The sequence below is a fragment of the Hyperolius riggenbachi genome, chromosome 7 (genome assembly GCF_040937935.1).
Source record: "Hyperolius riggenbachi isolate aHypRig1 chromosome 7, aHypRig1.pri, whole genome shotgun sequence".
Taxonomy (NCBI): domain Eukaryota; kingdom Metazoa; phylum Chordata; class Amphibia; order Anura; family Hyperoliidae; genus Hyperolius; species Hyperolius riggenbachi.
In genome coordinates, this window is record NC_090652.1 from 110,008,856 (window position 1) to 110,036,363 (window position 27,508).

At 44.7% G+C, this 27,508-nt stretch overlaps 2 protein-coding genes across 4 annotated transcripts; one reads left to right on the forward strand and one right to left on the reverse strand.

Annotated features, from left to right (window-relative positions):
* Positions 1 to 5,461: 5,461 nt before the first annotated feature.
* On the reverse strand, positions 5,462 to 7,418 carry LOC137525616 (uncharacterized). 2 transcript variants are annotated; one of them, XR_011022956.1, is made up of 3 exons: positions 7,087 to 7,418; positions 6,153 to 6,309; positions 5,462 to 5,523 (listed from the first exon to the last, which is right to left on the reverse strand). XR_011022956.1 is itself a non-coding variant. In XM_068246768.1 (2 exons), the coding sequence occupies exons 1-2, from the start codon at positions 7,180 to 7,182 to the stop codon at positions 5,480 to 5,482; spliced, it is 1,074 nt and encodes a 357-aa protein (XP_068102869.1). In that variant the 5' UTR covers positions 7,183 to 7,418; the 3' UTR covers positions 5,462 to 5,479. The 2 variants fall into 2 exon arrangements, 1 of the variants encoding a protein (XP_068102869.1); XM_068246768.1 differs by having other exon boundaries at positions 6,153 to 7,418.
* A 3,392-nt stretch (positions 7,419 to 10,810) lies between these two features.
* LOC137525617 (uncharacterized) lies at positions 10,811 to 13,264 on the forward strand. Of its 2 annotated transcripts, XR_011022957.1 has the most exons (3): positions 10,811 to 11,142; positions 11,920 to 12,076; positions 12,707 to 13,264. XR_011022957.1 is itself a non-coding variant. In XM_068246770.1 (2 exons), the coding sequence occupies exons 1-2, from the start codon at positions 11,047 to 11,049 to the stop codon at positions 12,748 to 12,750; spliced, it is 1,074 nt and encodes a 357-aa protein (XP_068102871.1). In that variant the 5' UTR covers positions 10,811 to 11,046; the 3' UTR covers positions 12,751 to 13,264. The 2 variants fall into 2 exon arrangements, 1 of the variants encoding a protein (XP_068102871.1); XM_068246770.1 differs by having other exon boundaries at positions 10,811 to 12,076.
* Positions 13,265 to 27,508: the final 14,244 nt, after the last annotated feature.

Below are 27,508 nucleotides of genomic sequence, written 5' to 3' on the forward strand. Positions count from 1 at the left end.
CAGCCAGGGATGGATTTAAGCCAAGGTCACATAGGCCGTGGCCTAGGGCACCACACTATCAAGAGCTGGTGGGCAGCAGGCTATACTAGGGAAGGGTCACCTGCATACCTATACTGGAGGGAGGGGTGGCCATCAAACTATTTATACGGAAGGGGAAATCATCTGGCTTCTCATACTAAAGGAAAGGGGGAAGGGATCCTCAGGGTTCCTATACTGGGGGGGGGGGGGGGTATCAGGCTATCTAAACTGGAGGAGGGGGGAAGGGTTATCTGGCTACCTATACTGGAGGGAATTGTCAACAGCTACCTATACTGGAGGGGGTGGGGGCTGGGTGGCTGCTGACAGTGGCCTTGGGCAGTAAGGAGTACAAATCCGGCCCTGGACACAGCAGGTAATTATAGTGCTATTAGAAGAGGACCCATTAAATGTATTATAAACTGGAGGTCCACTTTAAGCCTAACACTAATCTCGTTTCTGTAACTAATTATAACCTCTATACTACTCCTAACCTATCCACTTACATTAATCTTCCTACCTCTACATAAAAGTGCCTTTTTCCGGAGTTCAGCTGACGATAGTCGAATCCTGGCGCCATTAGCAGCTACCTTGCAGAGTTATCCAGAGCTCGGCTATTGATAACCAAACCTTGGTGCTGTCAGCCAATTCCTCCATCAATGTCAGGAGCTAGTAATAGCAAACCTCCGGTGTCTTAGCTGATCACTTCCCATCACCAATCCGCTTACCTCCAAGGCGCCTTACTCAAGCACCTGGCGCCTCATAGCCATTGTGAACTATGGTGAAACCTATACTCGGCACCCAATTGATCCATTAGGTGCACCACAGCCAGTAATTAACCCAGTGGTCCATAGGACGCCTTTCATAACCTGCACCTAATTTAATTGATCCGCTAGTGAACTCCCTTTTGCTAACTATTCGTTCAATAAATGCCATAAACCAATCCCTGCCATCATAGTCTAGCGTCTGTCCCACAGTCTAAGGCCAATTTTGGAGGGAGAAACCAATTAACATTTGATCATCTATATATATAAAATCGGATGTATGTATGTATGTGTGTGTGTGTGTATGTGTGTGTGTGTGTGTGTATGTGCCGCGATCACTCGAAAACCCCTTGACCGATTTGAACGAAACTTGGTATGCAGATCCCTTACTACCTGGGATGATATGTTCTGGGGGTCTCGCGTCCCCCCTGCACACCTGGGCGGAGCTACAAACAGCAAATCAGATTTCACCCATTCAAGTCAATGGAAAAAATGTAAAAGGCTGCCATTCTCACAGTAATCAAGCCAGAGTCCCCACACTTGGCACAGTTGGTCACTTGGTGACTGAGGTTACAAATCCAGGAAAAGCGGGCGGAGCATAAAACAGCCAATCAAAATTCAGCCATTCATTTTAAATGGGAAAATGTAAACTGCAGCCATTCTTACACTGTTAATCGCAGGGTTCTCAAACTTGCCACACTTGGTCACTGGGTGAATGAGATTAAGATTTTGGAAAGTGGGTGGAGCCTACAACAGCCAATCAAAATTCACCTATTGCATTTAAAGGGGAATATTTAAACTGCTGCCATTCTTACACTATTTATGACAGAGGCTTCAGACTTGCTGCAGTCAGTCATTGGGTGACTAGGGTCCAAATTAACTAAAGGGGCGGGGCCACAAACAGCCAATCAGATTTCTTTGCTGGATAAACTGCTTCCATTCACACATTTTTGATGCCAGGAACCTGAAAGCTCACAAAATTGGTCATTGAGTGACTGTGTGACAAGGTTACACAAAGTGGGTGGAGCCAAAAACAAATTTTACAGGGAAAATATAAACTGCAGCCATTCTTACACTGTTAATGGCAGGGTTGTCAAACTTTGCACAGTTGGTCATTGGGTGAATGAGATTAAGATTTTGGAAAGTGGGTGGAGCCTACAACAGCCAATCAAAATTAAACTTTTGATTTTCAAAGGGAATATTTAAACTGCAACCATTCTTATACTGTTAATAGCAGATGCCTCAAACCTGGTACAGCTGGTCACTGGGAGACTGGGGTTCAAATTCAGAAAGGGGCGGAGCTACAAACAGCCAATCAGATACACAAAGTATTGATACCAAGGACCCCAAAGCTGATAAACTTGGTAATTTAGTGACTATATGTCAAGGTTACAAAAAGTGGGCGGTGCAAGAAACTTAATTTTTTACATGGCAGGGTTCCCAAACTTGACACAATTGGCCACTGAGTGCCTGGGATTATTATTCAGAAATGTGGGTGGAGCCTACAACAGCCAATCAAAATTCACCTATTGATTTTCATGGGGAATATTTACATTGCTACCATTCTTACACTGTTAATGGCAGAGGCCTCAAACCTGATACAGTCAGTAATTGGGTGACTGGGGACCAAATTCACTAAAGGCGGTGGAGCCACAAACAGCCAATCAGATTTGTTAGATTGATTTCAGCCATTCTGTTGTTGGCAGGGTTCTCAAACTTGACACAGTTGGCCACTGGGTGACTAGGATTAATATTCAGGAAAGTGAGTGGAGTGTACAGCAGCCAATCAAAATTCATCTTTTGATTTTCAAGGGGAATATTTACATTGCTGCCATTCTTGCACTGTTAATGGCACAGATTATTATACAGAAAAGTGGGTGGAGCCTACAAAAAGCCAATCAAAATTCACCTGTTGATTTTCAAAGGGAATATTAAAATTGCTGCCATTCTTGCACTATTAATGGCACAATCCTCAAACCTGATACAGTTGGTCATTGGGTCACTGGGGTTCAAATTCAGAAAAGGGGATAGAGCAGGCATGGGCAAACTTGGCCCTCCAGCTGTTGAGGAACTACAAGTCCCACAATGCATTGCAGGAGTCTGACAGCCACAGTCATGGCTCATAAAGGCAAATGCATTGTGGGATTTGTAGTTCCTTAACAGCTGGAGGGCCAAGTTTGCCCATGCCTGGGATAGAGCCACAAACAGCCAATTAGATGTGTTTCATTTCACTGGGAAAATACAAATTATTGATGCCAAGAACCCAAAGCTCACAAACATGGTCATTGAGTGACTGTGTGTCCAGTTTACAAAAAGTGGGCAGAGCCAAAAACAAATTTCACTGGGAAAATGTAAACTGCAGCCCTTCTTCACTGTTAATGGCAGGGATCTCAAACTTTGCCAAGATGGTCACTGGGTGACTGAGATTAATATTCAGGGAAGTGGGTGGAGCCTATAATAGCCAATCAAATTCACCTGTTGATTTTCAAAGGGAAAATCCCCCCCCCATGGAGCCAGGCATAGGTGCCCACAGTACAGGTTGTACAGGTTAGCTACGTAGGTGCCTCCAGTATAGGGTAGCCTGTATAGTTGCCACCAATGTGGGTTAGATAGGTAGGTGCTCCCAGTATAGTTTAGATAGGTAGGTGCCCGCAGTATAGGTTCGATAGGTAGGTTCCCGCAGTATAGGTTCGATAGGTAGGTTCCCGCAGTATAGTTTAGATAGGTAGGTTCCCGCAGTATAGGTTTGATAGGTAGGTTCCCCCAGTATGGGTTAGATAGGTAGGTTCCCCCAATATGGGTTCGATAGGTAGGTTCCCCCAGTATGGGTTATATAGGTAGGTTCCGGCAGTATAGGATAGTTAGGTAGGTTCCCGGCGTATAGCTTGGCTAGGTAGGTTCCCGCAGTATAGGTTAGTTAGGTAGGTTCCCGCAGTATAGGTTAGTTAGGTAGGTTCCCGCAGTATAGGTTAGTTAGGTAGGTTCCCGCAGTATAGGTTAGTTAGGTAGGTAGGTTCCTGCAGTTTAGGTTAAAATGGTAGGTTCCTGCAGTTTAGATTAGCTAGGTAGGTTCCTGCAGTTTAGGTTAGTTAGGTAGGTGCCCCGCAATATAGGTGTTAGGTAGGATCCCGCAGTTTAGGTTAGTTAGGTATGGGCGGCATGAGTTGGGCGCAGGAGCGGGGGGAGCGGACATAATAGTAATAACTCACCTGCTTCCGCCGAACCCGCGCTGCTTCAATGTCCTTCCTTTCCCGGCATCTATCTAATTAGTAACAGCGCTTCCTGTGATGATTTGCGGTACGTCATCACAGGGGGCGTTGTTACCAGGCGACAGACGCCGGGAGAGGAAAGATATTGAAACTGTGGGAGAACGGATGAAGAAGGTGAGTTATAACTATTATGGCCGTTCCCCCGCTCCGGCGCCCCCCCCCTCCTGCAGCACAATAAAGCGCCCCGGGCGATTGCACGTATCGCACGCCCATAGAAACGGGGCTGTAGCAGATGCCTCAAACCTGCTATAGTTGGTCATTGGGTGACTGGGGTTCAAATGTTGGAGAGTGGCGCAGCCGCTAACAGCCAATCTGATTTGTTTAATTTCTAGGGGAATATACAAATTATTGATGCCAAAGACCCCAAAGCTCACAAACTTGGTAATTGAGTGTTTGTGCAGTAGGGTTAGTAAAAGTGGGCGGAGCCAAAACCGGTCAAATACATACATGGGCGGGCAGTTCCAGGTCATTAGTGGGTGGAGACAAATACAAATTTCACTGGGAAAATGTCTATTGCAGCCATTCTTACACTGTTAGTGGCAGGGTTCTCAAACTTTGCACAGTTGGTCACTGGGTGACTGGGTTAAATATTCAGAAAAGTGGGTGGAGCCTACAAAAGTGAATCAAACTTCACCTATTGCTTCTCAAGGGGAATATTTAATTGCTATGTAACTAGAAAAATACCAGCACACCAATTTTGCTTAGTGAATATATATATTGACAAAGGCAAAAATACATACAGCATTAGCAGAAAAAGTTGAAGCACACAGCATAGCAGTTAAACTGGAATGACTGAAACCTTATGCAATCCAGTGAGAGCACAAAACAGACGCAGGAAACATATGTACAAAGTTTAGGTTGCTAGACAAGTAGCAGCAAGTGATGTGTATAATATAGTATTTGAACAAATGGCTAACAATCCAAAATGTACACACAGTTAACTGCACAGAAAATCACCCTGCATAGATTACAATGAGAAAAAAGCATCAGAGTTCAAAAAGAGCAAGTAGAGCTACAGGGATGCAGGGGATGCCAAGAAACAAAAAGTGCTCAGAGATCCATTTACCCTGACAGCGCTGTTTCGGAGTGAATACTCCTTCCTCAGAGGGTAGCCAGGTACTGCTGCAGTGAGTGCTGAGCTGTTGGGTGCTTGAACGCACCTTATATACTGCTTCCTATGCCTAATGTGAGCCACCTGGACACCGGGGCCGGCCCTCTGGCATCAATGATGATACGAGGCATGCGTCTCGGCATCACGATGTCACTTCCGGTTCCGGCTGGCATCACATAGTGAGGCAGGCCAACCAGGCAGCCAAAAGGCCACTCCCAAGATGGCCGCCGCACATGTGCAGTGATGCCTGCCGACCAGGAAACAGAAGCTAAGCTAGTGTCACAAACAAAAGTACACAAAGTGTAGATTCTTGAGCAAATTCAGTGTCCAATAGCAGTGTCCAGGTGGTTGATAAGATGAAAGCCTAAAACAAAACAAAAATAAGGGAAATTAGTGTGCAGCAGAAATTCTTAAAGGGACATACCCTAATGTTAAAAAGTACTTAAAATTACGCTGGATGCAATACTACACCACAGGGAAAGACAACAGGACTGCGACAGCAAAGTATGCCAGATAATTAACGAAGAAATGGAGACAAATCCACATCCTCATTCATACCATGAGGTGCAATGGAATCTAATTTGTACATCCAGTACAGCTCCCTCTGTAGGAGCTTCTGTTCCAAGTCCCCGCCACGATGCGGGGGTGTAACCACCTCAATCACCCTAAAACGCAGCTGGGACACATTGTGCCCTGCTGTTATGAAGTGCCTAGCAACAGGAGACTCCATCTCACCCCCCCGTATATTGCTCCGGTGCTCACTAATTCTCGAGCGAATCTCACGGGTTGTTTGGCCTACGTACAGCAGGCCACAAGGGCAAATCAGGCAGTACACCACATTTTTTGTGGAACAACTAGCAAAGCATCTAAGCGGGAAACGTTTACCCGAGCGTGGGTGTGGGAGAGAGGCGCCTCTCTGGACGAATCCACACTGTGTACAATGCCCACAAGGAAACATACCCAAAGGGGGAGGCCGATTGGAAAGCCAATTACCTCTTTCTGCTGGTGGTATGGTACTCCTGGCATGTACGAGGGCGTCTCGTAGATTATTGGAACGTTTAAACGCGCAGACTGGTTGTTCCCGGAAAGCGGTGGGTAATGTGGGGTCACTGCCGAGGATGTGCCAGTGTTTCCTGACTATTTTCTGTGCCTGTAAAGAAAGGGGGGAATAGGTTAATACCATTGGAAGTCGAGATGTGTCCTGTCGGGGATTAAATTGCAGAAGAGATGACCTGTCCCTCTTTGCTGCTCTTTGCAAGGCTCTGTCCAGATGCACTGGATCATAACCACGCTCCAAGAAGTGCTCGTACATGGTGCCTGCCTCCTTATAAAAGGATGAGTCATCAGAAGATATCCTTCTGAGGCGCAAGAACTGCCCATAAGGAAGGCCTTTCTTGAGCCTCTGAGGATGATAGCTTCTGGCTGACAGGTAGGTATTCCTGTCGGTGGGTTTGCGATACGGCGAAGTCTGTAACACCCCATCTTGACTTTTGACGAGTACGTCCAAAAAGTGTACATCAGTCCGACTATGCTCGAGAGTAAACGAGATGGTCGGGAAAAACCCGTCCAGATCGTTTTTAAACTGGAGCAATGAATCCTCTGTGCCAGACCAGATGAAAAAGATGTCATCTATGTACCTAAGCCAGCAGAGTGCATGGCCAAGGTACATAGGATGAGGGTACACGAACGATTGTTCAAACCAGTCCATGAATAGATTTGCGTAGCTTGGCGCTACATTGCTACCCATGGCTGTCCCACGCTGCTGTTGGTAAAATACCTCCTCAAAGCAAAAGAAGTTCCTAGTCAGAACCATGCTGAGCAGTTCCAGGAGGAACTCGGAGAGGGGTGGACTCAAATCCATTTTAATAAACGTGTTGCGAATGACAGCAATGCCCTCTGCATGCGGAATAGAGGTGTAAAGGCTTACCACATCCATAGTGCATAGAAAGATGGGGGAATTGAAAGTTCCAAAACCGGAGATCTTGGAGAGGAAGTCAGTGGTGTCCAGTAGGAAGGAGCGCATACCTGATACCCTAGGGCGGAGAACCTGATCAAGAAAAACAGCCAATGATTGAAAGACAGACCCGGTGCCCGCCACTATAGGTCTCCCGGGGGGATTCACCAGGGATTTGTGAATTTTAGGAAGTACGTAAAAAAGAGGTGTAAGTGGAAAAGGAGTGATCAAAAAGTCATGAATGCGTTTAGAAATGATGCCAGCCTCGAGAGCGGAAGACAACAGTGTGTCCACGTCCCTTTTGATAGTCATTGTGGGGTTACCTGTAAGTTTAATATAGACGTCAGTATCATTCAATTGTCTCAAAACCTCCCGTCTGTAGTCAAGTCGATTCATGATCACCGTGGCGCCCCCCTTGTCAGCAGGCTTCACAACCAACTCAGGATCATCACATAGGGATCTGAGTGCTGTATGTTCCTCGACTGTGAGATTAGGGTGTGATTGGCCGCGATTACTGCCGACAAGGCGGACGTCACGCTTGACCATAGCTATAAATGTCTCCACCGCATGTGAGGTATTGGGTGGTAGCCACTTACTTTTGGCCCGGCACATGGTCAAGTTGACCTCGGGTGGGAAAAGGTTGGAGTCTGAGGAGGGTGTAGAGGTAGTCGGTCGTCCAGAAAAGAAAGCCTTCAACCTAAGGGTCCTGAAAAAGTTAAAGAGATCACAGTCAAGTTCCAAGGAGCTGCCAGAATGTGTGGGTACGAAGCTCAAGCCTCGTCTAAGTACCTGTAATTCGGTATCTGTAAGTGTCCTGGATGATAAATTGACTACTAAGTCCTCGTTTGCGTTTTGCTGCGTGTGGCCCTGGGGTCGATTTTCACGCTTCCTGCCCCTCCTCGTCCTCTTCCTCTTCCTCTTTTGGATTGTTGTTGGCCTAAAAAAATCAGTGGAGCCTGAGGAGCCCTCACCTGAACTCTCTGACTGGGGGTTACTGGGAGTCTGATAAGGCCGTCTCCTGGGACGTCGCTCTGGGCGCCAAGAATATACTCGATCCTCCTGATAATCGAGCGTGTCCCTACGAAACTTGTCTAACTTCTTTGTCAAAACCTCCTGTTTGTAACTCGAAAGGTATGAGTCGTTGAATTCAATATACACCTCAAAATCGTCCTTACTGAGAATTGCCTTAAGCTTGTCTCGTAAGGTGAGTGCCAGAGATTCCAATCTGGTAATCTCTGTTTGGATACCCCTGATGGTCAGGGTGATCAAATCTAAGCTGCACTTGTTGAGTATGCGAAACCAGTCCTCACAATAAGTTTTACTGTTCCTGCAGAAAGTGGGCCTAATATTGAGGCGTAAGCCTCTAGGGATCCGCTTAGCCCTAAGGTACTCAACTAGTGTATCAGAGTGGAGTTTATAGTCCACTACTCTCTTCTCCAGATCTTCGTATTGCTTTTTAAGGTATGATGGATCTGTGGAGATATTACAGTGGGTATTGGCAAACTCTGTCACAGTGCTGTCTATCTCAGCCTGTGTGTAGGCTAGGGTTTCAGCTGAGCGATTGGCCAGACCACTCAGATCAGAAAAAGACATATCTTGCAGTAAGACGGTAGCAATGGGGTGCAAAAAACCTGAAACACAAAATCAGAGACAATATTAAATAAGAGGTTTGCACACCCTGAGCATAGTATGAAGCAGATCTGCTGGGTGCTTGGTACAGTAAGACAGACCCGTGGGGAGGTCCTAAATAACAATGTAACTAGAAAAATACCAGCACACCAATTTTGCTTAGTGAATATATATATTGACAAAGGCAAAAATACATACAGCATTAGCAGAAAAAGTTGAAGCACACAGCATAGCAGTTAAACTGGAATGACTGAAACCTTATGCAATCCAGTGAGAGCACAAAACAGACGCAGGAAACATATGTACAAAGTTTAGGTTGCTAGACAAGTAGCAGCAAGTGATGTGTATAATATAGTATTTGAACAAATGGCTAACAATCCAAAATGTACACACAGTTAACTGCACAGAAAATCACCCTGCATAGATTACAATGAGAAAAAAGCATCAGAGTTCAAAAAGAGCAAGTAGAGCTACAGGGATGCAGGGGATGCCAAGAAACAAAAAGTGCTCAGAGATCCATTTACCCTGACAGCGCTGTTTCGGAGTGAATACTCCTTCCTCAGAGGGTAGCCAGGTACTGCTGCAGTGAGTGCTGAGCTGTTGGGTGCTTGAACGCACCTTATTATTTAGGACCTCCCCACGGGTCTGTCTTACTGTACCAAGCACCCAGCAGATCTGCTTCATACTATGCTCAGGGTGTGCAAACCTCTTATTTAATATTGTCTCTGATTTTGTGTTTCAGGTTTTTTGCACCCCATTGCTACCGTCTTACTGCAAGATATGTCTTTTTCTGATCTGAGTGGTCTGGCCAATCGCTCAGCTGAAACCCTAGCCTACACACAGGCTGAGATAGACAGCACTGTGACAGAGTTTGCCAATACCCACTGTAATATCTCCACAGATCCATCATACCTTAAAAAGCAATACGAAGATCTGGAGAAGAGAGTAGTGGACTATAAACTCCACTCTGATACACTAGTTGAGTACCTTAGGGCTAAGCGGATCCCTAGAGGCTTACGCCTCAATATTAGGCCCACTTTCTGCAGGAACAGTAAAACTTATTGTGAGGACTGGTTTCGCATACTCAACAAGTGCAGCTTAGATTTGATCACCCTGACCATCAGGGGTATCCAAACAGAGATTACCAGATTGGAATCTCTGGCACTCACCTTACGAGACAAGCTTAAGGCAATTCTCAGTAAGGACGATTTTGAGGTGTATATTGAATTCAACGACTCATACCTTTCGAGTTACAAACAGGAGGTTTTGACAAAGAAGTTAGACAAGTTTCGTAGGGACACGCTCGATTATCAGGAGGATCGAGTATATTCTTGGCGCCCAGAGCGACGTCCCAGGAGACGGCCTTATCAGACTCCCAGTAACCCCCAGTCAGAGAGTTCAGGTGAGGGCTCCTCAGGCTCCACTGATTTTTTTAGGCCAACAACAATCCAAAAGAGGAAGAGGAAGAGGACGAGGAGGGGCAGGAAGCGTGAAAATCGACCCCAGGGCCACACGCAGCAAAACGCAAACGAGGACTTAGTAGTCAATTTATCATCCAGGACACTTACAGATACCGAATTACAGGTACTTAGACGAGGCTTGAGCTTCGTACCCACACATTCTGGCAGCTCCTTGGAACTTGACTGTGATCTCTTTAACTTTTTCAGGACCCTTAGGTTGAAGGCTTTCTTTTCTGGACGACCGACTACCTCTACACCCTCCTCAGACTCCAACCTTTTCCCACCCGAGGTCAACTTGACCATGTGCCGGGCCAAAAGTAAGTGGCTACCACCCAATACCTCACATGCGGTGGAGACATTTATAGCTATGGTCAAGCGTGACGTCCGCCTTGTCGGCAGTAATCGCGGCCAATCACACCCTAATCTCACAGTCGAGGAACATACAGCACTCAGATCCCTATGTGATGATCCTGAGTTGGTTGTGAAGCCTGCTGACAAGGGGGGCGCCACGGTGATCATGAATCGACTTGACTACAGACGGGAGGTTTTGAGACAATTGAATGATACTGACGTCTATATTAAACTTACAGGTAACCCCACAATGACTATCAAAAGGGACGTGGACACACTGTTGTCTTCCGCTCTCGAGGCTGGCATCATTTCTAAACGCATTCATGACTTTTTGATCACTCCTTTTCCACTTACACCTCTTTTTTACGTACTTCCTAAAATTCACAAATCCCTGGTGAATCCCCCCGGGAGACCTATAGTGGCGGGCACCGGGTCTGTCTTTCAATCATTGGCTGTTTTTCTTGATCAGGTTCTCCGCCCTAGGGTATCAGGTATGCGCTCCTTCCTACTGGACACCACTGACTTCCTCTCCAAGATCTCCGGTTTTGGAACTTTCAATTCCCCCATCTTTCTATGCACTATGGATGTGGTAAGCCTTTACACCTCTATTCCGCATGCAGAGGGCATTGCTGTCATTCGCAACACGTTTATTAAAATGGATTTGAGTCCACCCCTCTCCGAGTTCCTCCTGGAACTGCTCAGCATGGTTCTGACTAGGAACTTCTTTTGCTTTGAGGAGGTATTTTACCAACAGCAGCGTGGGACAGCCATGGGTAGCAATGTAGCGCCAAGCTACGCAAATCTATTCATGGACTGGTTTGAACAATCGTTCGTGTACCCTCATCCTATGTACCTTGGCCATGCACTCTGCTGGCTTAGGTACATAGATGACATCTTTTTCATCTGGTCTGGCACAGAGGATTCATTGCTCCAGTTTAAAAACGATCTGGACGGGTTTTTCCCGACCATCTCGTTTACTCTCGAGCATAGTCGGACTGATGTACACTTTTTGGACGTACTCGTCAAAAGTCAAGATGGGGTGTTACAGACTTCGCCGTATCGCAAACCCACCGACAGGAATACCTACCTGTCAGCCAGAAGCTATCATCCTCAGAGGCTCAAGAAAGGCCTTCCTTATGGGCAGTTCTTGCGCCTCAGAAGGATATCTTCTGATGACTCATCCTTTTATAAGGAGGCAGGCACCATGTACGAGCACTTCTTGGAGCGTGGTTATGATCCAGTGCATCTGGACAGAGCCTTGCAAAGAGCAGCAAAGAGGGACAGGTCATCTCTTCTGCAATTTAATCCCCGACAGGACACATCTCGACTTCCAATGGTATTAACCTATTCCCCCCTTTCTTTACAGGCACAGAAAATAGTCAGGAAACACTGGCACATCCTCGGCAGTGACCCCACATTACCCACCGCTTTCCGGGAACAACCAGTCTGCGCGTTTAAACGTTCCAATAATCTACGAGACGCCCTCGTACATGCCAGGAGTACCATACCACCAGCAGAAAGAGGTAATTGGCTTTCCAATCGGCCTCCCCCTTTGGGTATGTTTCCTTGTGGGCATTGTACACAGTGTGGATTCGTCCAGAGAGGCGCCTCTCTCCCACACCCACGCTCGGGTAAACGTTTCCCGCTTAGATGCTTTGCTAGTTGTTCCACAAAAAATGTGGTGTACTGCCTGATTTGCCCTTGTGGCCTGCTGTACGTAGGCCAAACAACCCGTGAGATTCGCTCGAGAATTAGTGAGCACCGGAGCAATATACGGGGGGGGTGAGATGGAGTCTCCTGTTGCTAGGCACTTCATAACAGCAGGGCACAATGTGTCCCAGCTGCGTTTTAGGGTGATTGAGGTGGTTACACCCCCGCATCGTGGCGGGGACTTGGAACAGAAGCTCCTACAGAGGGAGCTGTACTGGATGTACAAATTAGATTCCATTGCACCTCATGGTATGAATGAGGATGTGGATTTGTCTCCATTTCTTCGTTAATTATCTGGCATACTTTGCTGTCGCAGTCCTGTTGTCTTTCCCTGTGGTGTAGTATTGCATCCAGCGTAATTTTAAGTACTTTTTAACATTAGGGTATGTCCCTTTAAGAATTTCTGCTGCACACTAATTTCCCTTATTTTTGTTTTGTTTTAGGCTTTCATCTTATCAACCACCTGGACACTGCTATTGGACACTGAATTTGCTCAAGAATCTCCACTTTGTGTACTTTTGTTTGTGACACTAGCTTAGCTTCTGTTTCCTGGTCGGCAGGCATCACTGCACATGTGCGGCGGCCATCTTGGGAGTGGCCTTTTGGCTGCCTGGTTGGCCTGCCTCACTATGTGATGCCAGCCGGAACCGGAAGTGACATCGTGATGCCGAGACGCATGCCTCGTATCATCATTGATGCCAGAGGGCCGGCCCCGGTGTCCAGGTGGCTCACATTAGGCATAGGAAGCAGTATATAAGGTGCGTTCAAGCACCCAACAGCTCAGCACTCACTGCAGCAGTACCTGGCTACCCTCTGAGGAAGGAGTATTCACTCCGAAACAGCGCTGTCAGGGTAAATGGATCTCTGAGCACTTTTTGTTTCTTGGCATCCCCTGCATCCCTGTAGCTCTACTTGCTCTTTTTGAACTCTGATGCTTTTTTCTCATTGTAATCTATGCAGGGTGATTTTCTGTGCAGTTAACTGTGTGTACATTTTGGATTGTTAGCCATTTGTTCAAATACTATATTATACACATCACTTGCTGCTACTTGTCTAGCAACCTAAACTTTGTACATATGTTTCCTGCGTCTGTTTTGTGCTCTCACTGGATTGCATAAGGTTTCAGTCATTCCAGTTTAACTGCTATGCTGTGTGCTTCAACTTTTTCTGCTAATGCTGTATGTATTTTTGCCTTTGTCAATATATATATTCACTAAGCAAAATTGGTGTGCTGGTATTTTTCTAGTTACATTGTTATTTAGGACCTCCCCACGGGTCTGTCTTACTGTACCAAGCACCCAGCAGATCTGCTTCATACTATGCTCAGGGTGTGCAAACCTCTTATTTAATATTGAATATTTAATTGCTGCCATTCTTGCACTGTTAATGGCACAGGCCTTAAACCTGCTACAGTTGGTCATTGGGTGACTGGGGTTCAAATTCAGAAAAGAGGGTGGAGCCACAAACAGCCAATCAGATTTTTTTCATTTCAATGCAAATTACTGATTCCAAAGACCGCAAAGCCCACAAACTTGGTTATTGAGTAATTGTGTGTTAGGGTTAGAAAAAGTGGGCGGAGCCAACACTAGCCAAATACATACCCGGGCAACGCCGGGCAACGCCGGGCAATCAGCTTGTGAACTATAAAAGAAGTTGCAGAGGATCGGTGCAAGTATTATAGGTGGGAAACCATATTGTTACAATTGTGGTAAAGATACATGCTCTCTTAGCAGGTTTTCCAGATGTGGGAGGAAATCAGACCCATGAAAACACAGGGACAACATAAAAACTCCATGCAGATAGTATTCTGGCTAACATTTAAACCTGAGACCCCATTGCTGCAAGGAGAATATGCTATCCACTACACCACCATGCTGCCCATGTTCCAGATGTTTAAACTGTACTTTAGTTCAACATTTGACTTTGCTATAGTTGCCATATTATCTGCAAAAGTCTGGTCAGATATTCTGGCTTGGTTTAAAGCAAAAAAAAAAAAAAAAAATACACCTATACTAGGGAGTGCACCTTTGGCTGCCTTACTTAACTGGTTACCTAATCTTTATTTTTTATGGGGATGGGGCAACATTGGCTACATATTATTACAGGAGAAGGAACCTATTATTACAAGCTCCTTGCCATTGTAACAAACTTATCTGGTAGGTGTAATAATCTGCTCTGCTGTCTGCACAGGCAGACAGCTTTTGACCATTTTTTAGGTCTGAGTGCTGCAGGTCTCTGGAAAAGAGACCTGTCTTCACTCTGCGAGTTTCAGAGCTGCTGTTCTGGGGAGGAATTTGCATCCACTTGTCATGCAAATTGCTTAGCTGCTTCCTTTGATGGCTTGCAGTATAAATACCATTTACTCCCAGAATTCCCTGCTGGTCATGATGGTTTGTTCCTGCTAACTTACCTGGAGTCTCAGCCTGCTGCTAATGGTCTGTTATTATTGCTAGCTTAGAGTAGTTACCCTTTGGGAGTGCTCCTTGCATTCCTACTTAGTGCAGTCAGGATTGTGTTATATTTGTACTGCCTATTCTGTCTTGTCTTGTCCTTGCGGTTGGCGGTAGTGAATCGTTTTGTCTTTCCGTTGCGATTATTCTGTCGCCAGCGGCAGTTGACAGAAAATCACTTTGTCTGTTCGGATCGCACTCGCCCTAGCTTTAGAGGCGGTGGATCTTTCTGTATTCTGTCTTGTACTTTAACCTCAGCTGCGGTTGCTGCTGGTTACTCCTTCTGCCTGTTGTGCGGATCGCACACTAGCTCTTGCGGAAGAGCAGTGGATCTTTTCAGTCCTGTTCCTGGGTACGGATCGCACTCGCTCTTGCAGATGAGCAGTGGATCCTTTCTCACTTGTTTCTGTTGTCTGTCTTTCTGTCGGTCTGGAGTAAACGCTTGCTGTTGCCTGAGGTAAGGCAACCGATTAGCAAGCGTTTCTGTTATTTGTTTGTTTGTGTTCTTTTGTTAGTCAGAGTTGGCGCATTTTTGTCTCTGTTGCGCTTCGCGTGCGTGTTTTGTCGCTATTACGCTTTTCGTGTGGCGACCGCATTTAGTGAGTGTGTTTGTTATTTTCCTTGGCGTTCTGTTCATTATTGTTTGCTGTGTCTTTCTTCTACACCTATGCTCTGTCTTTACTCAGTCTTGTGTCGCTATTAGCAATGCCATTCTTGCGATTGCTTTCCCACTTGGTCTTCGCTGTTGTGTGTTCACCGTCGCTAGGTGGCGACTAGATTGGTGGACATACATACATTCTGTCCCTGTGCTCACTCTCTCTCACTAGGGGCTATCTTGCCCTGTATTGCTTCCCCTCGTACAATTCCTAACTGGCATCTGTGGCAGTGCAGAGGGTTTATTCCTCTGCACTCCACAGCTCCATCTGCCGGTGGGAATTCCCCTCTACAGGTGCCTTGCACCAAAGCTGGGTTCTGTTATTCAGGCGTTTGTGGAGGATTTCCGCAGTGTCGGCGCACATCCTGTGCGCTGACCATGGAGATATTCCGCAATCGTTACAGTAGGGTCTCTGGAGGCTGCTCTAATAGTGTGGAGCACCTGGAGGAAGCTTCCTCTTCTCTTTGGTCAGTCGCATCCCCGGCTCCCCTGTAGATGTGAGTCAGCATGTTTGCATCTCTGGTGCTCCTGTACATGTGGGTCAGCGCTGACACTTGCTGCAGGGATGTTGCTGATTGGTCTGATTCTCCTAGGGGTTTGGTCTGTGCTCTATTCCTGCTATACAAGCCCTGGGCATTCAGTTGCTCACTGTCCGTTATAGCTATCAGGTCACTGAGCACTGGACCTTGCTTTTCTACTTAGTCTAGTTAAAGTTCCTAAGAGCTACATTTCATATATTGCGCATCAGCGTGATATATATGTAGTCTAGTCAGTCAGTACAGTATTGTATTTTTGTAATAATGTATATTGTTGTGTGTATCGGCCTTTTCCTGCCTCTTGACCTCGAATCTGCCTAGCCCCTCTGTATTACTGCCATCTTATATCTGCGTATGGCTCGGCCTGTCCCTGACTTCGCTCCTGTTTGATCCTTCCAATACGACTGACATCTGACCTATGTGTATGACTTCGGCCTGTATAACGTTTTCGCACCTGTCTTAGCCTACTGAACTTTAGCCATCTGATTACCAGTGTATGATCCTAGTCTGTTATTGACCTTGCTCTGCCTCAGTCCCTGTGTACCGCATATCCCTGACTTTGTGTATGACTTCAGTTGACGATCTGACCTTGATTATCGTATATTCAGTGTACACTTCATAGCCTGCATTACAGCCAGCGTTACATTATAACAGACCACAAAAATCTCCTACTAGAGGAGATTATGGGGAGTCTCCATCATGGAGAATCTACAGCAACAAATAGTGCTCCTCACCGGAACTGTGAATCTGCTCTTGGAGCAGGTATCTGCACAACAGACTCGATTGACTCAATTTGCCAATGCCTTATCTCATGCTGGACTTCTTGTGCAATCTGCTGGACTTATTGTAATTCCTTTAACTCCTCGAGAAACTGTAGATCCCATAATGCCTATTCCTGAAAAGTTCTCTGGTGCCAGAGCTCATTTCAGTAATTTCATGAATAGTTGTTTAACATATTTCAAAGTGCGATCTCAATCTTCTGGTTCTGAGACTCAAAAAGTGTCATTTGTTATATCTTTGCTGCAAGGAGATCCGAAATCCTGGGTGTATGGCCTACCTCCTGAGCATGAAGCCTTTACATCTGTAAACAAATTCTTTGAGGCTATGGCCGTGATCTATGCTGATCCTGATGTGTCTTCTACCGCAGCTTGTAAACTTTGCGAACTGCGGCAGGAACGTCATACTGCGGAAGAGTACGCCGCTGAATTTCGGCGCTGGTCAGTGTCCTCCAAGTGGGGGGAGGCTGCACTCCTTGATCAATTTTTGTTGGGTTTAGCAGACTGTTAATGATGCTCTAGTTAGCCACTCTGAACCCAAAATCCTGAAGAAAGCTATTACTTTGGCTATCAGGGTAGATAGGCGTGTCAGGCAACGCCGTCAAGTAAAGTCTCTGGTATTAATTTCCCTGATTCCTGAGGATCTTCAAAAACCAATTACTGAGCCTCATATATCGTACGATTTAATGGTAACAACTTCAGAATGTACTTTTTTCGATGATTCTGAACCTATGCAGTTAAACGGTGCTAGATTGACTGCAGTGGAAAAAAACAGAACAAGAACTTGGGGTCTGTGTTTGTATTGTGGGGGTACTGAGCATTTTGCAGTTTCATGTCCTATAAAGAAAAAGAAATTGCAACTTCAGCACTTAAACGGGGTCCAGAGACCTCCTTTGGGTAGACAAGTACTGCCCAATACAGGTGATGGGGTTAAAAAAAAAATTCATGTACTACTCAAAGGTCTAATGTGATTGTTCCTACCACTGTTTCTCTTAATGCCATTCTTGCTGAGAAACCAATGTATATGGAGGTTACAAAAGTCTCTAGGTTAGAGAGAATTTGTAGGAAAATGCAATGTTTGTGTTTTTATTGTGGTGAGTCAGATCACACGGTCAAGTAATGTCCCAACAAACCTGAGAGTTGGGGAAACTACCATGCTTAGCTGAGGTGGAGAGAACTCAGCTAGGCATACAAGGTTTCTCTCCAGAAAATAAGGTTGTCATGTGTGCCCCTCCTTCACCCTTTAATAGGGACGGTAATAAAGGTTATGAAGTTGGTTTGGAGTGTTCGGAGACCACTCCTCGAGGGGGGGGGGGGGTAATGTAACAAACTTACTCTGGTATGGTCTCTGGAGGCTGCTCTGATAGTGTGGAGCACCTGGAGGAAGCTTCCTCTTTGTTCAGCCGCATCCCCGGCTCCCCTGTAGACGTGAGTCAGCATGTTTACATCCCTGGCGCCCCTGTAGATGTGGGTCAGCGCTGACACTTGCTGCAGGGATGTTGCTGATTGGTCTGATTCTCCTAGGGGTTTGGTCTGTGCTCTATTCCTGCTATACAAGCCCTGGGCATTCAGTTGCTCGCTGTCCGTTATAGCTATCAGGTCACTGAGCACTGGACCTTGCTTTACTACTTAGTCTAGTTAAAGTTCCTGAGAGCTACATTTCATATATTGCGCATCAGCGTGATATATATGTACTCTAGTCAGTCAGTACAGTATTGTATTTTTGTATTATTGTATATTGTTCTGTGTATCGACCTTTGCCTGCCTCTTGACCTCGAATCTGCCTAGCCCCTCTGTATAACTGCCATCTGATATCTGTGTATGACTCGGCCTGTCCCTGACTTTGCTCCTGTTAGATCCTTCCAATACGACTGACACCTGACCTATGTGTATGACTTCGGCCTGTATAACGTTTTTGCACCTGTCTTAGCCTACTGAACTTTAGTCATCTGATTACCAGTGTATGATCCTAGTCTGTTATTGACCTTGCTCTGCCTCAGTCCCTGTGTACTGCATATCCCTGACTTTGTGTATGACCTCAGTTGACGAACTGACCTCAATTATCGTATATTCAGTGTACACTTCATAGCCTGCATCACAGCCAGCGTTACAGCCATATTTTCCAATTTCACCTTCTGCTTTTCTGCCTTTATTCCAATGTGTGCAATCAGGTCAGCTTGTATCATGACCTTACCTTTGCTGTCTTCCTCTCCTCTTTGCAAGTCTTCATAAAAAAACTATTTATTTTCCAAGTTGGCATTTGTATTTGGACCATAAGCAATTATTAATGACAGTGCTATTTGTCCTTCTTTTACATTAAATGTCATCAACCTCTCATTTATAAAGCTCCAGCAACATTTTTTTTCGTGCTTAGATGCATAAAGCAAGGCACTCCAGGTTCTGCTCTCTGTGTTAGGAACTCCACTGCAGAATAGTAAATAACCTTGATCTGACTGTTCCCAACTCCTCAATTTATTTTTCATTTTCAGGATTGCAGGTTAGCTCCTTTTTGAAGACTGTAATACTTCACTTTTGTCCTGCTAAACCTTATAAATTATACTTTCTAACCAGGGCTGTGGAGTCGGTACAAAAATCAACCAACATCTCAGTTTATGAAGCCACCGACTCCAGGTACCCAAAATTGCTCTAACTCCTCGACTCTGACACCTTAGTCTAATACTTACCAGGGCTGTGGAGTTGGTACAAAAACCATCCAACTCCAACTTGACTCCTCAGTTTATGAAACCACCGACTCCGACTCCAAGTAGCCGAAATTGCTCTGACTGTTCAACTCCACAGCCCTGTTTCTAACAATCCGTGATGATTGTTGGCATGTCTAGTTGAAAAGGTGAGCTTTAAGTATGGTTTTCTCTCAGATTCTATTAACTGACCTTGATTCAGACTTGTGAGAGATTGGCTTGTAAGGTCCTAGCCTGGTAAGAGTTGTTTGTTGTCTCTCCAGACCTCAAACCTGCTTAGATATCCCATAAAGGTGCTTATTCTTGATACCCAGGTCATTTCTACTATTGACCTGAAAGACACATGGAAAGGCAATGCTAACTCTCCAAACTAGCACCCGCAATCAATTCGGTCTGCAAAGCACAACCGATCAGCCAATTAAAAGACACAGTGTGTGTCCAAATCTGCAGTACCTATGTATGCACATGTTGAAACAAATTAACTATCTCTCCTTTTCTAGAAGGAGACCTTCAGTTTCACATTGTAATGTGGTAGCAGGAGCAGCGCGGGGAGCTAGTCTCCAGACCCCGTCTTACACTAATGTGACCTGTGCATTGTATTACCCATAAAATGCTAAAAGCTTCAAACACAGGTGAGCAATACAGGGGTCCCTAGTGGTGACAGAGCTCATCTCACCCCTGTATTATTGACCTGAAGAAGCAGAAGATACACCAAAACGCGTTGTCCCTAAACGACTGACTCCTTACGTCAGGAGAGGTAAGCCAACCACCGCCTCTACTTTTTTCTTTTTTTTTTACTCTTTTAGGTGCCTTACTTCATCAGTAATTTTGCCCATGTTTCATCATCTAGACTTTGATTATTCAGCACCTCTCTACAAGACAATGGGATTTTCTTTTCAGGGTTTACTCCTATAGGATCTCCTGCACCTCTCACCATTGAGAATTCCTTTTCATCTGCTATGAAAGCCTTAGGTCATTTTATTGTTGTTGCTTCATTGTTGGTATGTAATTTGTGTGGTCCTGCTAAAGGTCACCCACTCCACACCCTGTTCACACTGCTGTCTCAGTTAAGCATTGCTTCTTTGGTTCAAAGGACCTTATTCATTACTGAAAGGTATTCACTATCCACCATCTGTGTCCCGCCCAAGAGCTAAAGCTTACTGTAGGATTGCAATGTACCTCTCCCTATGTTAGGTGTACTGGCTGTCACTATACATTCTTTTCAAAAGCTAGCCGTACTTATGTTGATAGTGGCATGATCTAGCAGCCAACTGATTACTTTCCTATTGAAAATAGACTTGGAAGCAGCAGCCAACTCACCACACAGTGCCACCTTTCTTCTGCTTGTAGTGGTTCAAAGCTAAATGGCCATCACTCCTCCTCAATGTCAGGAATTGTGAAGTATTTGAACTTCGCTGCCGGTGGCACTATTTACTGAATTGCTGACCTTTCACAGACCACCAGCAGGTTGCTTAAAGAGACTCCGTAACAAAAATTTCATCCGGTTTTCTTCCATCCTACGAGTTCCAAAATCTATTCTAATTTGCTCTGGCTTACTGCAGCACGTTCTACTATCACCATCTCTGTAATAAATCAACTTATCTCTCTTCTGTCAGACTTGTCAGCCTGTGTCTGGAAGGCTGCCAAGTTCTTCAGTGTTGTGGTTCTGTGATGCATCTCCCCCCTCCAGGCCCCTCTCTGCACACTGCCTGTGTGTTATTTAGATTAGTGCAGCTTCTCTCTGCTCTATTATCTTTTACAAGCTGGATAAATCCTCCTCTGAGCTGGCTGGGCTTTCACATACTGAGGAATTACATACAGGCAGAGCTGTCTGCACTCTGCAGGAAGAAACAGCCTGACACTTCAGTGGAAGATAGCTGCAGGGGGAAAGAAACACACAAATGATCTCTTGAGATTAAAAAGGAAGGCTGTATACAGCCTGCTTGTGTATGGATGTATTTTCTATGTGTGGACATACTGTACATCAACCTACTTCCTGTTTTGGTGGCCATTTTGTTTGTTTATAAACAAACTTTTTAAAACTGTTTTTAACCACTTTTAATGCAGCGGGGAGCAGCGAAATTGTGACAGAGGGTAATAGGAGATGTCCCCTAACGCCTAGGTTCTCAACATGCGGTACGCGTACCCCAGGGGGTACTTCTGATGGGTCCAGGGGGTACTCGGGCTTGATATACTTAACCAAGAATAACAAATTTAGAGATTTAGAAAATTATAATTCTTATTTAAACAACATCAAATTAGTATTTTAGCTACTTAAAAGCAATAATAAATGCTTGCACATTGTTTAGAACCAATTATCATGTACTACGATTAAATATATATTTGTCAAGGGGTACTAGGGGGTACTCGATGAGTACAGGGTTTTAAAAGGGGTACACACTTATAAAATGTTGAGAAACACTGCCCTAACGCACTGGTATGTTTACTTTTGTGCGATTTTAACAATACAGATTCTCTTTAAGCTTGTGCTTCCTTCCCTGCAATTCCTCAATTCACCTACGGAAAGTGTCTGGACTATGAACTGTACTCTGGATATTCCACCTCCCTCCAGCAGATGTCCTTCCACAGCTTGGAAAACTACCATTAGCAGAGCAGACACTCCTGCTTTGCCTAATGTAAAACACTGGACTCTTTTGCAGAAGCTGCCAGAACATTAAGGTCCTTCCTAAATCCTGCTGATTCTTATCTTCCTGAACCTGTTCCTATTTTTTTCCTGAACCTGTTTGAACTTTTGGTATCAATCTTTGGACAGTCCCTGACTTTGCTCTGGTTTCTGATTATAATATTGATTATTGGTTTTGACACGGCTTCCTTGATTCTGTGTATTGCTTTCTGTATTAGGATGTACATATATGTAATGTATATATTGCTGCCTTGCCTGTTGTTGTCTGTATTGCGCTAGTTAGATAGTTAGGATTGGTGGTCTTAAGTGTGAGTATGTTCCCCCATTTCATTTGTATAGTTGCACTTTTATTAATAAACATCATTTACTTATTTAATTGCTGCAAGTATATTCTTCAATGATATTTTTCAATTTCTGAAAAAGTAGTTACTGGTCTTTTGCCTTCGTAACATTCAACTTCCCCATCCTTCCCCATCCATGCACAATTTTCCACTGCATCAAACACTCAATAACGTTCAATAATATTTCTGAAACTGATGGTAAGTTTATCAACTGTACATGTGAGGGCCAATGCATAACATTCAGATTCTGTCAAGGTGAGGGTATCTGCCAGAAAAAATCAATCCAATGTAGCATCATATATGATTTGCATTGTGGTGTGCACTCACAACACTTCTAGCAACATACAAACTGCGGTCGCTGCATCAAGTCCGAGGAGAAGATGGCACATCTTAAATGGATAGGGGGACAAGAGGAGCAGCACCCCATAGGTAAGTAGTGAAGCTCCCCACAACCCCCACCCCACCTCCAATGGGACACCAAGTTAAGAACCTCCCTTAGAGCGAGATTAATTTAAAAAAATTGCAGTGGTGCTTGATTCCTTTTAATAAAGGGGTGTGTGCTGTTATGATGTTGAGAAACACTACTCTAATGTACCAATATGCATATTTAATAAAAAAAAGTTAGAAAAAAGCAGAGGCCATCAGTGTTGCTTGCGAAAATGCCGTTTTCGAATTCGGCGAATTTTCGAGAAAATCTTCGGAAATATTCGTGTGTTCGACCAGCAGCGAAAATCAAAGAAACTTCACTGTATGCGGACGCTTATGCCCTTATACGGAAACATTTCCGCAATAATCCGCTAAATATGCGCATGGGTGAACTAATACATGCGTACATTTCACCTTCCAATGCGGAATTGTATACGTATAGTAGGGCAATAATATTTCTGCGCATGCGCAATGATCCGTATCGACGCAGTTACCGCACGCGTAGTTGACTTCGCAATACATACGTCAACTACGCGTAGCGGGCGAAGCTTCGCATAGCGGTACTACGACTACGCGGAAATAGGTACGTGATAAACTATGTATTTAACGCGAAAATAACGGGCATTAAGTGAAACTTAACACGAAAATATTCGATCCAAAATTTGCCTGTCGAAAAGAAATTAGTGCTTTTTTCGGCGAAAAGAATATTTGCATTTTCGCTCATCACTGGAGGCTATGAGATAACAGCCTCTTTCTTCCTGGATAATAGACTGATAGACAAGGTCCATCATTCTGGCAGTCTGGCTCACCTTTTCCGATTCACCAATCTGCATCCACATCATCAAGCAGGGCAGAGCATTCCTCATGCAATGCAGGTAAGAGGGAAGTAGAGGAGACCTGCTGTGGTTGACTTAAAAGGTATTTCAGATTTATTTCTAATTAAAACACCTATAAATAACAGGGCAGGATAGTGGATGTTCCATTTTTGTGGCTTTATTGCTCTTAGACATCTACTTTAATTCTCCAGCTTTCAATCCACTTCACAGGTCTGGTAAATGTAACAACATTTACCAGACCTGTACTTCTATCTGACAGACTTCCTGACCATGTAGGTAGGTGGCCACCAGCCAACTGTAGACCTGGGCTTGTTTTTATGGATGTGTATTTCAGGATAACAAAGGCTAAAGTCTGGTAAAGAGTGACCTGCACCGTATTAATTAGAACATTCAGCCCCCACTTCTCCTCTCTTTCTCTATGGTATGGTGCTTTGTAGAGTGCTTTCATAACCATTTGGCCACCAAATACTCTCATTTCCAAATAAGTTTTGAAAGACGTGATGATTATGTAGACCATAACTTGCTAGGTGTCATCGGCATTGCTCAAGCAGTCACTACGATGCACGCAATATTCATGTGGCTGTCAGGGAAAGTCCTTTCTGTGTAATTGAGCGCCTGCAGCCTGAGGTGAGTCATGCTGAGTGACTAACATACTGTTAAAAAAGTCTATGTGACATGTTTGTGTTTCCATTTTGGAACTACAGTCTTTATTCTTGTCTTTAAAACAACATTTCCTGGTCATATGATTGGGACTGTGTTTCGTAACCATGTCTGGATTTTCTACACATCTCATAGTTACATAGTTACATAGTTATTTTGGTTGAAAAAAAACATACGTCCATCAAGTTCAACCAGTATAAAGTACAACACCAGCCTGCTCCCTCACATATCCCTGTTGATGCAGAGGAAGGCGAAAAAACCCTTACAAGGCATGGTCCAATTAGCCCCTAAAGGGAAAAATTCCTTCCCGACTCCAGATGGCAATCAGATAAAATCCCTGGATCAACATCATTAGGCATTACCTAGTAATTGTAGCCATGGATGTCTTTCAACGCAAGGAAAGCATGTAAGCCCCCTTTAAATGCAGGTATAGAGTTTGCCATAACGACTTCTTGTGGCAATGCATTCCACATCTTAATCACTCTTACTGTAAAGAACCCTTTACTAAATAAATGGCTAAAACGTTTTTCCTCCATGCGCAGATCATGTCCTCTAGTCCTTTGAGAAGGCCTAGGGACAAAAAGCTCATCCACCAAGCTATTATATTGCCCTCTGATGTATTTATACATGTTAATTAGATCCCTTCTAAGGCGTCTTTTCTCTAGACTAAATAAACCCAGTTTATCTAACCTTTCTTGGTAAGTGAGACCTTCCATCCCACGTATCAATTTTGTTGCTCGTCTCTGCACCTGCTCTAAAACTGCAATATCTTTTTTGTAATGTGGTGCCCAGAACTGAATTCCATATTCCAGATGTGGCCTTACTAGAGAGTTAAACAGGGGCAATATTATGCTAGCATCTCGAGTTTTTATTTCCCTTTTAATGCATCCCAAAATTTTGTTAGCTTTAGCTGCAGCTGCTTGGCATTGAGTACGATTATTTAACTTGTTGTCGATGAGTACTCCTAAGTCCTTCTCCAAGTTTGATGTCCCCAACTGTATCCCATTTATTTTGTGTGATGCTAGACCATTAGTACGTGCGAAATGCATGACTTTACATTTTTCAACATTGAATTTCATCTGCCATGTATGTGCCCATATAGCCATCCTATCCAGATCCTGTTGCAACATGACACTATCTTCCTGAGAGTTGATGATTCTGCACAATTTTGTATCATCTGCAAAAATAGCAACATTGCTCACTACTGCATCTACTAGGTCATTAATAGATAAATTGAAGAGCACTGAACCCAGTACAGACCCCTGTGGGACCCCACTGCTAACAGTCTCCCATTTTGAGTACGATCCATTGACCACAACTCTTTGTTTTCTGTCCATTAGCCAGTTCCCTATCCATGTACACAGACTCTTCCCCAGTCCTTGCATCCTCAACTTTTGCACCAGACTTTTGTGGGGAACAGTGTCAAAGGCCTTTGCAAAGTCCAAGTATCAGGGGCAAACGCAGGATTTTTAAGGGGGGGGGGGGGTTCCTGAAAGGTCCAGAAGCACGTATGTCCCCGAGTGCTTCCGAATACAGGTGGCTCCATACTGCCCATGCACAAAAGTGCGCTGGCGTATTACGGAGCTGCCTATCTTTGGAAGTACTCAAGGACACGAGTGTTTCTGAGGGCTTCTGGTAGCAGCAAATGTGAACGGGGTACAGCGCTGGAACAACTCCCCAAGAGAGGAACGGCAGATAGACTTAGTTTGGACAATTCAGTGGAATATGCCACATAGTGTCACATAGCGCAAGCGATAGCCATATGATGCAGGGTTATATGCATCTGCGGAAGATGGCGGCGCTATATAAATACTAAATAATAATATTTTGCCTCACCAGGATTGCACTTTTATTTAGCTTTCCTGTATGACAAGAACACACAGCCAGCTCTAGGGGAAGAGGGAAACAAAGGTGAATGAAGGAGGCTGGTGCACACCAAGAGTGCTTCTGAGCGTTTTTCAAATCAACAGTGATTTGAAAAGCGCTTGACTAATGTTACCCTATGTGGGTGTTCCCACAGCAGCGTTGTGATTTTTTCAAAATCGCAGGTATACTGCATGTAGCATGTTTTTGAGCAATTCATTCAAAAATCGCTCTGAAAATCACTTCACAAAATCACACTCACAAATTGCTAGCGATTGCTATTGTCATTTTGGCGTGCACTAGCCCAGAGAGAGGAGTGGAGAAATTGAGAATAGCCTGAGATGGAGCAGAGAACTTATCTGTATTGCAGTCCCACATCAGACAGGCTACTTGCCTGTAATCGGACTCCTGTCCCTGTCAGTCTCTCACACAAGTCAGAAAGAAGCCCTCCTGGAGTCTAGGGACTGTCAAAAACTTTTCAGCTTGTTAAACACCTTTCCCACACATGCAGTCATTATAACAATGGGGAGAGACCAGACAGATGTTTGCCCACGGACCCTGAGTCCAGGCAAGCTCTGCATCATGCTGTGCATATTTACCAGCTTGCCTGCACTCTAATTTCATCATGTTGGACACTTCTGTGCTGTGGAGAGTCCAGGACTCCATAATCAACATTCTCTCACTGCAGGCTGCATCTTCTTGTGAGGGAAGCTGGGCTGCCTCTCTCATTCTATTAGCTGGAGGGAAGCACCAGAAGTAAGAAGGGAGGGAGAATGAGGCTGTTTATATTATGCTGGCTTCCCTGGCTGAATACACAGCTCAGTGCAGGGGGGAGGTTCCAGACACCCGGAATAGCCCCCTCAGTTCGCCAGTGAGTATATCACATCTACAGCATTCCCAATATCCATATTAGCATTCACTACCTCATAAAAGCTGAGCATGTTAGTCAAACAGGACCTGTCTTTAGTAAACTCATGTTGATGCTGAGAAATAAGATTATTTTCTAGTATGAAGTCATGTATTGTATCTCTTAGTAACCCCTCAAATAGTTTGCATACAACTGATGTTAAGCTTACAGGTCTATAATTTCCTGGATCTGATTTTTTGCCCTTCTTAAATAATGGGAAAACGTGAGCTGTATGCCAATCCACTGGGACTCTGCCAGTTGAAAGAGAGTCACAAAATATAAGATAAAGGGGTTTATCTATAACTGAACTTAATTCCCTTAGAACCCGAGGATGCATGCCATCCGGACCAGGTGCCTTGTCTATTTTTAATTAATTTAGTCTTGCCTTCACTTCTTCCTGCGTTAAGTATTTAGTATTACAGTTAGAAGATTGAGACTCTTCTGCCTCTGTA

Coding starts and splice junctions, on each gene's coding strand:
- LOC137525616 (XM_068246768.1), bottom strand. CDS start 7,182: ATGCGCTCCTTCCTACTGGACACCACTGACTTCCTCTCCAAGATCTCC. Junction 5,524..6,152: donor CATACCACCAGCAGAAAGAG/GTAATTGGCTTT, acceptor GTTTTGTTTTAG/GCTTTCATCTTATCAACCAC.
- LOC137525617 (XM_068246770.1), top strand. CDS start 11,047: ATGCGCTCCTTCCTACTGGACACCACTGACTTCCTCTCCAAGATCTCC. Junction 12,077..12,706: donor CATACCACCAGCAGAAAGAG/GTAATTGGCTTT, acceptor GTTTTGTTTTAG/GCTTTCATCTTATCAACCAC.